The 17,941-nt window shown below is 34.9% G+C and overlaps 1 protein-coding gene across 1 annotated transcript in view; it reads left to right on the top strand.

Annotated features, from left to right (window-relative positions):
* LOC129002054 (puromycin-sensitive aminopeptidase-like) overlaps positions 1-17,941 on the top strand; it is a 58,858-nt gene extending 40,917 nt beyond the window's left edge. Inside the window, exons 12-18 of the mRNA XM_054429566.1 lie at positions 4,679-4,758; positions 6,232-6,371; positions 7,301-7,500; positions 11,533-11,640; positions 12,479-12,601; positions 13,387-13,595; positions 16,314-17,941. Of these exons, the coding sequence (XP_054285541.1) occupies positions 4,679-4,758; positions 6,232-6,371; positions 7,301-7,500; positions 11,533-11,640; positions 12,479-12,601; positions 13,387-13,595; positions 16,314-16,317 (864 nt within the window). The 3' untranslated portion in view covers positions 16,318-17,941. The remainder of the gene's footprint in view (positions 1-4,678; positions 4,759-6,231; positions 6,372-7,300; positions 7,501-11,532; positions 11,641-12,478; positions 12,602-13,386; positions 13,596-16,313) is intronic.

The raw sequence follows: 17,941 nt of genomic DNA, 5'->3' as shown, positions 1-17,941 counted from the left end.
CAATACAAGTACAGTAAGCCTAAAGTGTCTAAAATTTGGTAACTTCACTTTTTAAATAAGATATCAATTGAAATAAATGGACTGCTACCGAGTCGTGAATCGAGCATTCTGATATTATTACAAAGCTTGTATACTTAATTTCTCCTTTCTCATTGTATAAACAGCAAATGGATGCACAGTATCTCAGAGATTACTATTCCAGTGGAAAGACTGTGCCTCGTCTTGGACCACAAAAGAGTAGTTTTCTGAAAAGTCCAAACTTACAACTGCTTCATCCTCTTGAATGTTTTCTTTCAAATCTTTGTAGTACTTGGATTGCTGACGGGATATGAATGAATGCTTCGTTAGTTCAACAAGCTGTTAAAAAAAACTGTCCACAAATTCTACAGTCTTGCAAAATGTCTCAAATGTACACCTATCCACAGAAACCCATTAATTGTATGTGATGGTCTCTATCATCCCCTCTTCAAAGTGGTTCAGAAGTACTTCTTTTAGTTTTAATACTCCTGGACACTTTACACATTTGTTTAGGTAGGCTAGCAGTCAGAGGTATTTTCTTGGCACATTATTTGTGAAAAACATTGTTTGTAATCGCCAAGATCAGTAGCTTCATCAATCTTCACCTCTTTCAGCTTTCCTCCAACAATCATTCATTTTACATTCTGTTGCATTGTGCACACGCAAACAGAGTGAGTTCCATTTCCCCCAGCCAAGATACAGTTCTTCGGTCTTAAATCAGCGAACTTTGAGAAACCAATTTTCACAGCTGATTCTGTTTTTTTAACAGTTCAAAGTATTCTTTTAAATTTAATAAAACCAGTCTCTTTTGCACATGTTCTTTCTATCCATTTACTTTCATCGCTACAAAATCATTCTTGCCTGGTATAATTCGACTCACATCATCAGAGTTGTAAAAAGCTTTGACTTAATCTACAACCTTCTGGTCCAAAGTTTTTCCTGGCTTTGGGTCTGGACATGACATTTTTCCCTTTTCTTTAACTAACGATTTAGCTCTTCTGGCCATCCTGTTACTGACACCAAACTCGATTTCAATTTTTTTACAGTCCAACTTTTAGGTAATGTTGTAAGTCTCAAGAACTCTCACTTTTTTTTGTAGTTTTCTGAAATTTTTCTTACAATGTCATTCTGAATCATTTCTGAATCTGGGTTAACTTGCTCTTCATCCTCATAGAAGCTTGTATCAAAGGAAATTGATATCTTATTTAAAAAGTGAAGTTACCAAATTTTAGACACTTTAGGCTTACTGTACTTGTATTGTACAACTGGTTAGGCCTATAGACTGTTAGCTTTTTATTGTATGTTATGTTACTTAGACATTTTTGTAGCTAATGAATGTAACTATTAGCCCTGTAGCATACGACTTGTCTATTTACATTGCAGGCTTATACAAAAAAATTATTTTAATATGGATCCCATTGAGATCCCAACTTGAATTTTTGGACATAAATTATTAATAATATTAAGGATCCATGGTATTTTTTTGAAAATTTTTAATCATATGCGTTTTTTGGGATTGGCTATTGAAATTTTGAGTTCGGGGGGTTGAAATTTTAATTACTTTAAATACTGTCATGTTGTATATCAAATTAAAGCTAATTTAATCCTGAAAAGAATGGTTTTTGTTTTACCTTTCTATCTTTATTCTTTCTTGAGATATTAAATAAAACGTAAATCCCTTAAAGCGCAAAACCGCGCTTTTTTTGGAACTTTAAAGTGAGATTACAAAAAAACCAAAGGAGATAAAAATATTTTTTTTCTAAATTTTTAATTGGTTTTATGTGTATATTAAATAAACCAAAAACTAACAAGAAAGAAAAACATAAGGGAAAATTTTATTTTTTATTTTGATCACTTGATATGGAATGACCCAAACAAAAATCTAATATCCTAAAACTTTTATGTGTTCCTAACCAATTACAGTGTTCAACAAACCCAACTTTATTTTAAATCATGTCAATTCTTGGTTTAAGTTTTTTGCTGAAAACCAGTAAAAACCTTCAACTAACCTATCTCTATTATTTGTTGGGTACTTTCGTATTATACGGAGGCCACTCTTAGACAGCACTGCGGCTGTTGTGTTAGTTTGGGTTATCATACATTTGTTATGACTCATCTGGTATCGTTCGATTCTAGGGGTGTGCGATGCATCGAAAATGCATCGAAATTTCGATTCGATTCGATTCGATGCATCGAATCGCGATTCGATTCAGTGGTGGTCAAAAAACGATTCGATTCACGAAGGAGTCAGTATCCATATACGAAAAACGCCTGCAGAAAGTCAATGCAATACCCGCAATACAGGAGCGCGTTGCTGTTGCGTTTCCTTTACGAAGGCGTTCTTATTTAATACATTCTTTGCATTAAATATAGCTTTCATTGTTTTATATTTTTTTGTTTTGACATTGCAAATGATTAGAGGTTTGTTTTTTGTCTTGATGTAAGCAGTGTGTGAAATATTTTACTACTGTGAACCTAGCCAAAACAAGGTAGGTTACTCCAAAATCATTTTAAAAATAAGTCCGAAAAATTTTTACTTAATACTTAACTAGTAAGATTAATGTTATAGACTAATTCATTTGGTATTTTTGTTAGGTGTCTGCCGGTCCCCGTCCCCGAATTTTTGTTGGGGCAAAAGAAAAAAAAAGAATAATTTATTTCCAAAGAAACACTCTTATATTATTATATCTATTATTACAGAGGAATTAAAATGTTCAAATGAGAATTAAAAATTAAGTTGGCTCACGACCTTTAAGAATAAAGACACAACAGAGCAATTGCCGCACTGCCACTAGCCAGAGCCAGGCCTAGTCGTCTACTGATAAGAGTAACAAGATAAAAGCCGTGACGCAACACTAACAGTGCAAAGAAAACAAAGTCAAAAGAATAGAAAGACTATTTATCCAGACATACTAGTATAATCATTTATTGTTTATTCAATACCTAATTTACCAAAATGGTTTTTATTATTTTACATAATAAATTATAAACAAAAGAAATATCTGATATAGTGAACAGATCTGTATCTTGGTTAGATGGGGTTAAAAAAATATATTTCTAAGATCCAATACAATATTTACAACTCACAAATTACATTGAATTAATTTCTTTGAAAATAATCTCTAACAGTTTTGTGTTTTTGAATAAATAAATATATTTCTTTGTCTCTACTTCCTTGTTTCATCACTTGCATTTTGTCAGCAATTGAAGCAACTGGGTAGCAACCGGGTGGTGTAAGAGGGGAGGGGGAGGGTCTATGACCTTGAATTCACACATCGTTGCCCGGGCCTGGCTGGTGAGACTGATTCATTGTTTTTGTTGACATACTACTACCCTTCCTTAAGAGAAAAAGGCCCTGCTGTTCCAAAAACATTGAGGGTAGTTTAAAAACCTTGACCTGTGTTGCCAAAGGCACTAGGCTAGAAGATAGCATTTAACTTTCTTGTCTCTTGATTTAATATTATTTTAATCTTCTATATATTATTTAAGAGTTACTTTTAGGGTACCTAATTAGTTGTGATATTGTTTGGCTTTATTTTATGGATTTTTAATTCTTTTCATTCATTAGCTATCAAAATCAGTTGTTTTAGGATTTTAATCTCTTGCAGTAGGTCTATACTACTGTATGACATGATATGCATTTTTTAGTCCTTATTAATTATACCATAAACAATGTTTGTATGTTATTTACTGTTTTTGAGTTTTATAGGAAATTAGTTTACACAATATCTTTTCTTCAATGAGTTCTCCACTTGACATGTTGCTTCTAGCCTATTACTATTTTAGGCCCTATAAAAATAATGCCTAGGTAAAGCTGTAGGCCTACTGATGCCAATAATAATTCTTTATTTATGATGATGTAACAAATAATGTAAGTGTGAGGTTATTATACTAAGGAGGTTAGGAGGCAGGGAATGAATGATACATATTGCATGGTGGAAACATATTATTTTTATTTTCTTCTTGCTTGCAGTCCTGAAGCCGGTCCACAGGCCCTAAACTTGTGATATGTAAATTTATTTCTTAATGGTCTTTTTATATTAAGTTCCATTCAAATTTGTTGTAATTTAGCTACCGGCACCTATTTAGTTATTTAAACAGTTATTAAAATGAGAATGAATGTCTTGATAAAAAAAATATTTTCTTCTTTCTTGCAGTTGAGCCAATTCAAGTAAAAATTATGAAATAGGCAAGTAAAGCAGCTCACTGGTATTTCCAGCAGTTATTCTAATACATGTGATTGAAAATAAATATTTTTTTACCTAAAATTCATATGTTAAGTACGAAATAGGCCTAATACCACATCAACAAAAATTTGTATTACACAAATGTGATACATTTTAATTATTGTTAATCCACTCAATTGACAATTATGAATAGAAAAATACCGTATTGCTTCGAATCGAGTTGCATCGAATCGAATCGAAAATCTTTAGAATCGAATCGTTGCTTCGAATCGAAAATTTTTTGCTGCTTCGCACACCCCTATTCGATTCATAACAAAACGAGGAAAGTCCTACAAATATATTTATGATAACACAACCGCCGCAGCGCCCTGTAAAATAAGTGGCATATTATAATACGAAAGTACCATTTTTTTTGTATGGATTATGTGATTGAGAAATTTTCAAAGTGATTAATTATATTCTGTAATCTTTAGGTACAAGCAGGACAAACACAATCTGTTGAAGCGTTAAAACTTATGGAAGCCATGGACCAAGAAGACAACTACACAGTTTGGTAAGTGTATTGAATATGGCTATTTTATTTATATATTATCTATATATTAATTTGAAACTGTTTTTCTTTGTGACAGCTAATTTGAGAGAACGGCTGGACGTAGAAACTCGGTAGGGGTCTCTAAAGAAAGGTTTTGGTCCGTAGATGAGCCATCAAAAGATAAACATGGTAAATTCCCTTGGGGCTCTGCCCCAGTGGCTTTTAAATTCCCATCCCATGTTATTCTTATGGAGGAAAAACAGGTTTTTGTGACAGCTAATTTGAGAGAACGGCTGGACGTAGAAACTTGGTAGGGGTCTCTAAAGAAAGGTCTTGGTCTGTAGACGAGCCATCAAAAGAGAAACGTGGTAAATTCCCTTGGGGCTCTGCCCCAGAGGCCTTTAAAGTCCCCTCTTCAGATTTGTTTACATCACGACCATATGCATACATTTACACTACTTTTTAATGAAACAGCTGTTAATATTTAAATTGTGCAATGGTTTTTGCTGATTTTAAAATTGATTTTCTTCTGCATCGTGTCATGTTTTGCAATATAATGTTGTAATATTGTAATGTTATAATGTGCAATCCATATCAGTGGAAAATCCTAATATCACAGTAACTCGGCTCCTCCTAATATCACAGTAACTCTTAAAATGATTTCTTATGGAGTTAACTTATGTCTATTGTATGAGTTCGTTTCTGCCTTTTTTACCACTTCTTGGAGATTGTACGTAGGTGTGTTGCACGTAGATGATATTCTTTGCGTATTGCATCTGTAGACGATACTTGGGTTGGTGTAAATATTACAATGGAAAAAAGAGAGAAATCCTGGACAATGTGATATAGGCCTACTAAAAATAAAACTGAATTATAAGAAATAGAAATGATGGTTTTTTTTTCATTTATAATCGTTATTATAGAGAACCTAATGCGGCTATGAGTGGGAAACATTTGTAGAAGCTTTTGAAAAAAGATAAGACAAACAATTTTGATTATATCTAACTGTTGTGTACATCGTGAGTATTTCCATAATCTTTGAGTCGACTTTTATAAAGTCATCGGAAATTATGACCGTCATTCGTTTTTAAATAACGCCTGTAATGCTTTGCAATTGCTCGAATTCGAGTAACAGGTACACTAGTAGCTTATTAATTGTAAAAATAATATAATAGATCTGTCATGTACGTGATGGATTGTTGTTTTTATAAATTAATCAAAGCTGGGCTTCACTGGCTCAGCTCTTTGGATTCAGCTGTGTGGAAGAAATATATCTTATTGCTTTGCTTCAGTTTTGATTTGAATACAAATTACCGGAAGTCAACTTACTGATGGTTTTTACTCCTTCAATTATCTTTGGAGAACCCAATTCTATGTTTTAGATTGCCAAATGCCAAAATAGCTTTCCCAATTAACTATTTACTACATTGGAAAGCTTTGTGGCTTAGTAAGATTTTAAAATGTCTCAACTTTTACTGAGTCCTGTTGTTTTAGGTGCACAATTGCCAATTGTCTAGGAAAACTGCAAGTTCTTCTGTCCAATACTGACTTTGAAGACAAATTTAAACTCTATGGACTTGGACTTCTAAAGAACATTGGACCGAAACTTGGATGGGAGGCGAAACCCAAGGAGAGTAAGTAAAACTTCTGAATTAGCATCTCTGCAATAGTGCTATGAATACACACAAGTCTATATTACATACTAGCAGAGTACCCGTCCTTCGTACGGGGTTGGCATATAAGTATAAAATGTTTTTTGCAGATTTACTCAAGCTTTGCGTTTGCAATGAGGGAGGACATAGTTTGATAAAATATACTTCTTTAAATTTACAGTATTCTATAGTATTACACATCTACCATAGACATAATTGTTCTACCACTTCACCTAAACAATAGAAAAAAATAAATTATCAAAGATTTGCAAAATATAACAAAATGTTCATGAAGTTAATAACATAAACATAACTCTTAGAAACAATCCTACTTTGACGGTTAGTTCTCATTGCGTATCACAGTTTTTTGGTGCTGCTTAGTTCAAATTAGCTGTCTTCATAAATGCAAAATAAATATAGTGCTGCACCCTGTTGGTAAATCTTATTACTTTTTAATGCTTTTGTATATAATAGAACCAACTTTTTTAGTTGAAACAGCTGACTAAATTCTTTAATTCCCTTTAAGAATACTCATAAGGTTAACATAGGGAACTACAGAGCCACTGGGGCAGAGCCCGAAAGGATTTTTGGGATAAGAATATGCCTATATGTTAATCAGGAATGTGAGCTATCATCATGCCAAATTTCAACCCAATCCGTCCAGTAGTTAATGCGTGATTGAACTTCAAACAAACAAACACACAAACTTTCACATTTATAATATTAGTAAGATAAGATAAGTAGAAATGGAAAGGTCCGGAAACTTTGGGAAATTTTCATGAAAAATATATTCCGGATCAGAATATATCAGTTGCTGGTTCCATTGGCGATTGGTAGGAATTGAACCTGGGTTTCCAAGGACTCCTGCGCTGTCAATAGCTTCATTGTTGAACATTTACTTGTCTACTCAGGTCATCTGGATACACTGTTGCGATCGCTGGTGCTTAACAGATTGGCCTCGTATGGAGACCAAGCTGTGATAGCCGAGAGCAAGGCAAGATTTGCTCGCCACCTCAGCGGAGAGAGCCCCATCCCTCCAGACCTGCGTGGTGTCGTCTACAGAGCCGTACTGTCCGAAGGTGGCGAGGAAGTGTACGACACGATGATCAAGGTAACTGTAAATATTGGGTATTTTTGTCAAATTTTTAAAGTTAGACCTTACCACCACGGGTTTTTTCATGGTTAAATGTCATAATCATCAATAATCTTATTTAGGGTTTTATTAGAGTCCAGGCTTAACTTAAATTGCAGTAGAACGTCAATAATCCGGACCGTCAATAATCCGGATTTGCTACCTTGACAGTTAAAATATGTACACAGTAACAATGGACTGATTGTTGCATGTGTGGCTCGTTATTGGACTTGCGCGGGAGCGCTGGGGGTGAGAGAATAGAACGAGGGAGTGTGGTTTGCAGGAGCGGGAGGGGAGGGGTGTCTGAAGGTCACAGCAACAAACAACCACTATCTATCGGGCGGCCATTTTATGTCTAGTCTATTCAATTCAATTCAATTCAAATTCTCTTTATTCATTCACAGTACAAGTTTTTATACAATGAATAGCGTCAAATAATTATTAAGATGAATTATGCTTTACTTATCGCTAAAACAATCATTATCTTTTCAAAACAAATTTTAAGCTTAAGAATAATAAACAAAACAAAATTAAATCAAATCATCTTTCTAAACTATCATTTATGATTTCTCTTGAATTCCAAAATTCATCCAAAGAATACAAAGACAATGAAAGGAGATAATTTTTCAATCTTTTTTTAAAAACGTCAAAACGTTTTTTCTCTATTATAACTTTAGGTAAATTAAATAAGAATTTTATGCCAATGAAACTACATTTCTTCTCAAAAAACTTAAATTTATGTCGTTCAACCTGCCTAGTATGCCTTAATTTGTAGTGTCGAATATTTGTACTATTAGTTTGAAGGTTTAATTTTTTTACATGTAATATAGTTTCATAAATATACAAGTCATAGACTGTCATAACACCTAATTTAGAAAAAAAATGGTTTCATTGATTGGCGTTTATTTTTAATTTTGAAAATAATTCGAAGTGCTTTTTTTTGATGATGAAGAATTTTATCCAAATTTTTCTGGGTAGTTCCTCCATAAATTGCTATACCATAGGATATGTGAGAATTTATTAATGCAAAGTATATGGTTTTTAAAGTATCAATATCACACACCCTTGACATTTGTCGCAGGGCGTATCTACCTTTTGACATTTTATCAATTACATGCTCAACATGCTTATCCCAATTTAGGTTTTGATCCAATATCAATCCGAGAAATTTCGTGTACTCCACTTGACTCAAGTTTGAATTATCAAGGTAAATATTCGGGTTCAATTTACATCTTGATTGTTTTGTGGAGAATGATACAAAATTTGATTTACTGTAATTTATTAGGAGATTTTTGCTACTTGAGAAATCATCAATTGATAAAAGATTTAGAAAAGATTTCAGTTCGACTTCCTCTTGGGAATTGCCTGTAACTGTGATGTTGGTGTCATCAGCATAAAGACACACTGAACTTCCTCCATCGACAGCTAGTGGGAACCCCCTCATATAACAAAGAAATAAAAGAGGGCCCAAAATAGATCCCTGGGGGACACCATATTTAATATTTTTGAATTCAGAGTAAACATTTTGAGTATAAGAGTATTTATTATTTGGATGGCAGAAATTATGCTGTATTTGGACACATTGTTGCCTTCCTTGCAAGTATGAACTGAACCACTTAAGCTCTTTATTATTTATATTTAAGCCGTGAAGAATTTCTATCAATTTCTTATGTCCATTTTCTTATGTCTAATTTCTTATGTTTCTTATTTCTACTGTATTTGTAGTTCTTCTCGCAACTGAATGTTGTAAACACTGTGTCGTCTGCTTTTAGTTATTCTTTTCAGTTAAAAGTGTACATCAGTATCGTTGGTTGATCATAATGTTGTGTGTCCATGTTAACTGTTTGTGCTCATTTTGTGGCTTATAGAAGTTAGGCCTATTGTTTGACTGTACTGTATTAGTTAGGATGGACGGGATTGAATTTTTAGTTCGGGACGGGATGGGATTTTTATTTCCTTCCCGATTTTCGGGACGGGACCGGACGGGATTTTTTTCTGTGCATAAAAAGAAAATACTGTATTGCAGTTACCAAAAAAGACATACAAAATCTATTTTTACCATTTGTGGCACTGATCTACAAAAACCTAAAAATAGGTAACAATTTAAGGGTACCTATAGTAACTTGTGACTCGCGGGTCACGGGGTGATCGTCGGTATGACTCGCGATCACGGCTCGATCATCGTCATGACTCCGCGGTCACGGCGCGATCGTCGGTATGACTCGCGGTTACGGCGCGATTGTCGGTATGACTCCGTGGTCACGGCGCGATCATCGTCATGACTCGCGATCACGGCGCGATCGTTGGTATGACTCGCGATCACGGCTCGATCATCGTCATGACTCGCGATCACGGCGCGATCGTTGGTATGACTCGCGATCACGGCTCGATCATCGGTATGACTCGCGATCACGGCGCGATCGTCGGTATGACTCCGCGGTCACGGCGCGATCGTCGGTATGACTCGCGGTCACGGCGCGATCGTCGGTATGACTCCGTGGTCACGGCGCGATCGTCGGTATGACTCGCGGTCACGGCGCGATCGTCGGTAGGACTCCGCGGTCACGGCGCGACCGTCGGTATGACTTCACGGTCACGGGATTATCGTCGGTATGACTCGCGGTCACGGCATGATCGTCGGTATGACTCGCGGTCACGGCATGATCGTCGGTATGACTCGCGATCACGGCTCGATCGTCGGTATGACTCGGGGTCACGGCGCGATCGTCGGTAGGACTCCGCGGTCACGACGCGATCGTCGGTATGACTCGGGGTTACGGCGCGATCGTCAGTATGACTCGCGGTCACGGCGCGATCGTCGGTATAACTCGCGGTCACGGCGCGATCGTCGGTATGACTCGCGGTCACGGCGCGATCGTCGGTATGACTCGCGGTCACGGCGCGACCGTCGGTATGACTTCACGGTCACGGGGTTATCGTCGGTATGACTCGCGGTCACGGCATGATCGTCGGTATGACTCGCGATCACGGCTCGATCGTCGGTATGACTCGGGGTCACGGCGCGATCGTCGGTAGGACTCCGCGGTCACGACGCGATCGTCGGTATGACTCGGGGTTACGGCGCGATCGTCGGTATGACTTGCGGTCACGGCGCGATCGTCGGTATAACTCGCGGTCACGGCGCGATCGTCGGTATGACTTGCGGTCATGGCCAGATCGTCGAAATGACTTTGTCTCCTGCGTTTGCGGACCTATCGCTCGCAATAACGGCATTATCGGCACTTGCGAAGCAGAAAAATCGCCGACGATCGGACCAAATCCCATCCCGAAAAATTCCCGAGTCAAATGTAATCCCCTCCCGATAATTGGGAATATTTTTTTCCCTAAAAATTCCCGAAATTTCGGGACCCGTCCATCCCTAGTATTAGTACAGTATTGTCGATCATTTATTGCGTGCCTGTGTTTACTGTACATGAACTGTCTTGTTTTCTTTGTTTACTATTTTTTGTTACAGTTTAAATAAAGTGCATTACTGAACTAATTAAAGTTTTACTTGTATTTTCCTACTGCTATTGTTTATATAGGTAAATTCTCAGGGTTTTGTTAACAGTTTTTTAAGTTTTAAGGCATACAAATAGCGTATGTTTGAAAATCCGGATTTTTTGATAATCCGGATGGGGTCCGGTCCCAATTAATCCGGATTATCGACGTTCTACTGTACGTATTGTTACATACATTTAATATTGTGGTAGTATTTGAAGGCAAAATAGTTCAATAAGGACAATTTCAATAGTACAAAAACATTTAAGGACCATACCAATAAAGGATGATTTTATTCTTGAAAAAAACATCTGTATGTACATCTTGTACCTTTACATTACATGCCAATAAATATCATTCATACGATTTAGATTATTATTCTTTCACACCTGAAATGTCCCACAATATTACATTGTTTATTATGATTTTGGTTGTGATTATTAATTATTTTTGTTTTATTTTAAAAGCTAATTGTTAAGTAAACTTTATCTAATGTAAATTGGTTTTCAGCTGTACAAAGAGGCTGACCTTCATGAAGAAAAGTCTAGAATAAGCAGTGCGCTGGGTAACCTCAAGGACCCAAAACTACTCAGCAAAGTATTGGATTTCTCTCTGTCGGTAAGAGAACATCTGCAAACATCAACTGGATAAAATCCTTTGATTTTACACAAGTTAGTCTTTAATTTATTTTGTGATGTGACACCGCAGAGTATGTGTAGTACACCATCATTTCTTATGGTTATGAGGCAGGCACTATTTTGAGTTTCAACAGACATTCTGTACAAGGTGATGAGATTGTTTGTGAATTACTTGTCACAGCAGCTGACATTTAGCGGCATTGGGTTTCCAGTTAGTGATTTGTGAGGTGTGCAAGTCTGAGATTTTAGGAGACGTCTCATGTAATGTTATATATAATGTTATATTATAAATTATTTATTTGCTCACAATTCTTTTCAAAATGCAATTTAATGTTATGGTATAAAGTGAAATATCTTTTGAGGTACATTAAAATGATGAAAGAAGAAAATAGAGTTTGAAAAAAATATTGCCTCACATAAACTTCTTCAGGAAACATGATTTTTCGGAATTACTGTAGTAATTTCATAGCATTTAAATAAATATCCACATAATAAATAACTAGGTATATTATATTCCAATAATAAATAACTTGAACTTATTAAAACTTAATTAGGATAAAAGTTATTTCTATGTACAGATGTAAATATTTTAATGGGGATATTTAGAAATTTGATGTCAAAAAAAAAAAATACTCTAGGGGGAATTTGTAGCTAGGATGTTGCACTTATTAAGATAAAATATTTTTGGCTTAAAATGATAAATATTTTTAAAGAACTTTTTGTAAGTTAGGCCTATTTATAGCTATATTTTTTTCAAACACTTCAAGAAGGAAACCTTAAAAAAGAGAAAGAAAGAAGGAAACCTTGGTCTGTTCCAGCCTGATGTGCGAGCGCAGGACACAATCTACTTTATCATCTCTGTGGGTATGAGCAAGCAAGGGCGAGATCTGGCTTGGAACTTCATCAAGGATAATTGGGACACATTTGTCAAAAGATATGAGGTAATGGAGTAAATACTTGCCGTCTTCATAGGTCTGGATATCAACTAAGCCTCGTATATTCCTCATGGGTTCCTCTTATTCCACCATTTCTCTCTTTTTCACCCACTGATAACCTTATTTATTCATGTCCTTCAAAGACTCTTCCGTGGGTTCCTTCCCTTCGTCAATCTCAACTTAATTTTTCTAGGAATTTTCTCTTTTACCATTCTCTTAGGCTTATCTTTTTTGTGTCACAACTATCTTCTTTTTCGAGTGTTCTTCATCTGCTTTCGTACTATATTTAAATACAAATTTTCAATTGTGTCCATGATTTCTTTGCACACGACAATAGCTTGGGTTGCTATCATTTAAGTATTTGATCATTTTTTACTTTTATTTAAGTTCTTATTTCTATTTCTTAATGGGCTGTCCACCTTTGGCTATTCAGCCCTTAAAATATTGGATTCGTTTGATAAATACTTTTGAATTTATTATTCTTTTTTAGTTAAAGTTGTCCCCCAAATGAGTAAAACCAATTAGCTCTAGGCCTACCATGTTATTGCTTAAAGAGTGTTGTTGAACTTTACTCAGAGTTCCAGTTCACTGAACAATTAACAACAAGTATCTAAATATATAAAAGGCAAATGGTTTTATAATTGGAAAAAGCATTTTAATTTTCGATTGTTTGTCACACTGTACATAAGTGGAAATTCCAAACCTGCCAGATTCATCATTAAAGCTTCACTTTCACAAGCAAGATATAGCAACCTTTTGTATTAGATAATGTTAGACTTGTTTTCCTCCAGGGTGGCGGTGGCACGTTGTCAAGACTGGTTAAGCGGACGACGGAGAACTTTGCGAGCGAAGAGAAGGCCAAGGAGATTGAACAGTTCTTTGCAGATCGACACGCGCCGGGCTGTGAGCGCAGCATACAACAAACCTACGAGAGCATCAGAGTGAACGCGGCGTGGCTTGCTAGAGACAAGGTGTCCATGCAGGAGTATCTTACCAAACTGTACGTATACTTCATTTCACAGTTAAGTAGGGATGGATAAAGTTAGGCTATACTTTATTTCTTGATTTTCATTGCAAACTATGGGGACTGGAGTTTTCCAGCCATTACTTAGTACAAATTAATAAGTTTGGGACAGGACAAGATTTGCATTCCCTTCCAGACTTTCAAAACAAATTTTTTTTTCTCGTGCAGTGAAAAGTTTAATCTTTAATCTTGTGTAAGTATTATTCCAAATAGCAATAAGAATGATCAATTTTCAGTCTGTTCTATGTCACGATGACTGTAATCCGTGATCGGGATACTATCAATATTATCGTAGATTGTATATTATAGTAGACTAGATTTTAGATTAGAAACAGGCTGTCTTAACTTATTTCTTATTTGATAAAATTATCTTTGTTACTATTTTATGTGAAATATTTAATTACATTTTAATATTATGTAGCAAATGACGAACCCCTATTGCACTGTAAAATGTTTAAAGGGTAATAGAGATTCTTATTCTTATTCTTGTGGTCACTTAGACAACATCTCCAACCATCATACCAGCGGAATTGGAACATTTGCAATATTGGAGACACATTATTGTCACTCGCAATCATAACAAAATCACTGACATCGGAATAAATCCCGTTATAAGAAAATCTTGAATCATATGCAATCCCGCTTGAAGTATGGATGTATTTTTCTAAGAAATTTCCTAAAACTTCAGCATTCTCCATTCTCTAGATCTAAGGGTCAAGAGTCAATCTATAAAAAATATTAGTGACCTACCTATGTACATCTCTTTTTTTCTTGACTTATAGCATTTAGTCAAAGCTTATAGTTGATGAGTTAAAATGTGTTAAAATAGAGAAAAAATCAATTTCTAAAGAACAGTTAAAACTACAACAACAAAAACTATCAACGTATTTATTATTACAGTTAAATGTTGCTTGTAAGTAAAATGTGTGTTTGATGTGTAAGTAACTATTCTGCTCTCACGCATTGCTCAGCAAAACGTCATTTTCACACAGGTTGCACACAAAATGAACCCAGTTGAGTATTGCCAAAGGACCGAGTTTGCTGATGTCAATCTCTGATTTCTGTCGAACACAGTTTATCTGTTTGAAAAATTACACTAATAGAATGACTTTTGTAAGTTTGCCGCAAGGATCTTCAAGCATCTACAGTATAAATTGCTTTTAGACAGCAGTCGAGACTTCCAAGAGAATTTGTTAACAGACCTAGGCATGAAAGTCCTACTGATTATGTTGTATGTCTCTGTCAACAAATGTCTTCAATCAGACCTGTCCAAGCCTCACGCCATGTGTATTCTTAGAAAGTGCAAAGATACTTTTCTTAGAGATGACTCTGTGTGGCGTGCTCAACACCCTCCATACAATGGACCATAACCTGTTATTTCTTGTGAAATAAAATAAAATCCTTAGCAATATCGCAGAATTTGAAGCCAGCATATGTGTTACCCGACAAATGTGATCAGTCAACAATCAAAGACAAAGACCCTCAAAATATATAAACTCCAAACCCATTCATTAAACTTTCAAACCTGTCATCCTTATCCAAGACCTATACAACTCGGTCTGGTCAAAGTGTAAAACTCAAGCTTCCTGGACTTCCTTGGGAGGCTGATATGATGGCGTCAACTTTGCCACACCAGCTGTGTATTTATCGTTTTATTTCAATATTTATTTTGCAACAGCTGTTGTAAATTTTTTTTATGTTTTCTTTTGTTTCTGTTATGATATATGGTACCAGAGTCCTTTATATTATTGGTTTGTCAATAAAACGTTTGCGTTATATTCTTTGATATAGTGGTGCTCTATTTTATGTGGATATAACATTTCTTATTTCACAGTAACAAAAATTAAAGGAGAAATAGTAGTTTACGCAACGATTGCGTAAATATAGTGTTAACGACTCAAGTAGAAAATTTAAGGTACGAGCCTTGAAAACTTCTACAACCGTCATTATAGTAGTTTACGCAACGATTGCATAAAGATAGTGTTGACGACACGAGGAGAAAATTTGCAAGTGCCTTAAACACTACGAGTGTCGTTAACACTATTTACATGAGTTGCGTACACTACTTTACGGAAGTTGCGCACACTACTTTACCTACGACAGTGTTTTAATTACTAAATATCCCTAAAGGTTATGTTTTTGTTTATAACTTCTCATTGCCGCTGACAGTGATTCAACAAAACATTGTACCAAACGCTAATTGCACCACTCACAATTAAATTTACGAGCCTACGACAGCTTTTTAATAACAAACAATCACTACTCATAACTTAGAGTTATGTTTATGTGATGAAACAAAACATTGTACCAAACACTAATGCACCACACATTAACAATTAAATTAAAATTGGTCTAAACAGCTGATTAATTGATGTTCAAAGCATTACAATTTTACCTCTTCTCTCACAATCCTTGATTGGTCCATTACCTGTGTTGAAGTAAAACAACAATGCTGGTATGTGAATCTTTTCAATTCTAAGAACTGAACTGAAACGGCTACTTTAAAAAACGGTCGTAGGTAATTAAATTTTAGACAACAGTAACTCATTCAACTCTAAGCTTTAGATAGAATTTCTACTTCAATATCATAAAGTCAATGTTAAAACTTAAATTAGTATCCATGCATAAAGTCCAACCCTAAATGAGGTAAGATTGTGGACACTTTTGATTGATGATTGTTTGTCTTGTTCGCAGGTGAATCGCCATTCATTGCTGCGTGAAACCAAAGGAGCAAGGGTAAAGTTACCCAGAACTTAGCACTTGTTGTTTTATTATTTTTGTTTTATTTTTGAATACACCACGATTTGCTCTTATTTTGTTACCAGCTCTCATATAACTATGGTTTGCTCACATCCCTAATACTGAAACTAAATTAAAAGACTTGAAACAGTACCTTTTGCTAATTTCTGCAAACAAATCACTTGTATTGATGTATTGTTGATGTAATTGGTGCAATAAAATTTAAGCTGTTAACGATCAAGGTATTGTATTATTTATCTTAAAAGTATTGTCTTTTATTTAAATTTAAGCTGATTTCACCTAGGCTTGCATTTTAACAAAACAATGTTTGCGTTTTGCTTTGCTCAAAGTTTCAGTTTAGTTTTAAAGATAAAAATCTATTGAATCATTTAATATATTTTATAGCATTATTTGTTCACTTTTTAGGTAATTTTTGTTTAAAGCTTACTAAATAAAGTAACAATCCATATATAAATCCCAAAGTACCCATGAACTTTTGAGAAAACTACACCCCCCATAAACCATATACTTAATGTTCGTCATGACGAGAAACCTTGCACAAAACTATCCATTATTTCATAAATTGCCCTTTAAGGTTGTAATTCCTTTCTAAAGAGAACTTTCCATATACCTAATGTTAAAAATACCTCAGTTGTACTTATTTGTTTGTTAATTCTTTCAATTTATTACCTTATTGAAATCAAGTGTTGTGATTTGTTTGTATTACTGTATCAATAGTTTTATTAATTCAACGGGGTGAAGCTCGTGGGTAACAGCTAGTACTTTATAAAAATTGTTCAACTTTAGTAACCTTTATAAATGCATTTCTCATGCCATAAAACTTGTGCTAAACTGATTTAAATCCTAAGGTAGAAAATGCTTTTACTGCAAGTAATTTTAATAATGTTAATGGAAATTTATATTTTAAATTTGAGTTTGTTTTAATCAAGAGGCCTACTTTCTTTTTTAGTTGTTAAACATTATCTCAAACCGCTGGTAGAAGCTCTTTATGGTCTTGGCATTTTGACTGAATGTTAGTCATATTTTTTATACAAAGTTTCTATTTTATACTCGATTTAGGTGTGCTTAGAGTGAATCTAGACTGAATTTTTGTAAGTTGATGTACATCTTTTAGAAGGTCATAGGTTTGTATAATCCACCTATTTAATCTTGCCGTGTTACCAAGAAATAAGTTTCTATCATAAACAAAAATGCCCCTAAATGGAAGTGTATTCATAGTCAAAATCAATGTACTGAATTATGTATCTCATAGTCTGATTTAAGTGTCAGTAGAGTCGAAATTTGATAATCAAAGTCATTTTTAGCCTAGTATTTGAAGTAGAGTTCAATCTAGTATTTGACTATTACCCAGGAAAGAAACCAACAACGAAAACAGTGGTTTTAATCATTAACAACGCTTGAGGCATTAAATTTTGCACTGCTATTTATTTCTCTGTTGGACTGACCAATATTTATTTATTTTATATTAAGTACAAACAAGTGTGTGTTGCAGAACTGTTTTGATTTGCTTGTAAATTATTTTGTTGTGAAATTTGTATTAAAATTGTGTTTATCTTTTGAAA

The sequence above is a fragment of the Macrosteles quadrilineatus genome, unplaced genomic scaffold (assembly GCF_028750875.1).
Source record: "Macrosteles quadrilineatus isolate MER2022 unplaced genomic scaffold, UCM_ALF_1.0 Scaffold_9__3_contigs__length_116548681, whole genome shotgun sequence".
NCBI lineage: Eukaryota > Metazoa > Arthropoda > Insecta > Hemiptera > Cicadellidae > Macrosteles > Macrosteles quadrilineatus.
The sequence above is the reverse complement of the archived record's forward strand: the minus strand, read 5'-3'. Positions and strand labels throughout refer to the sequence as shown.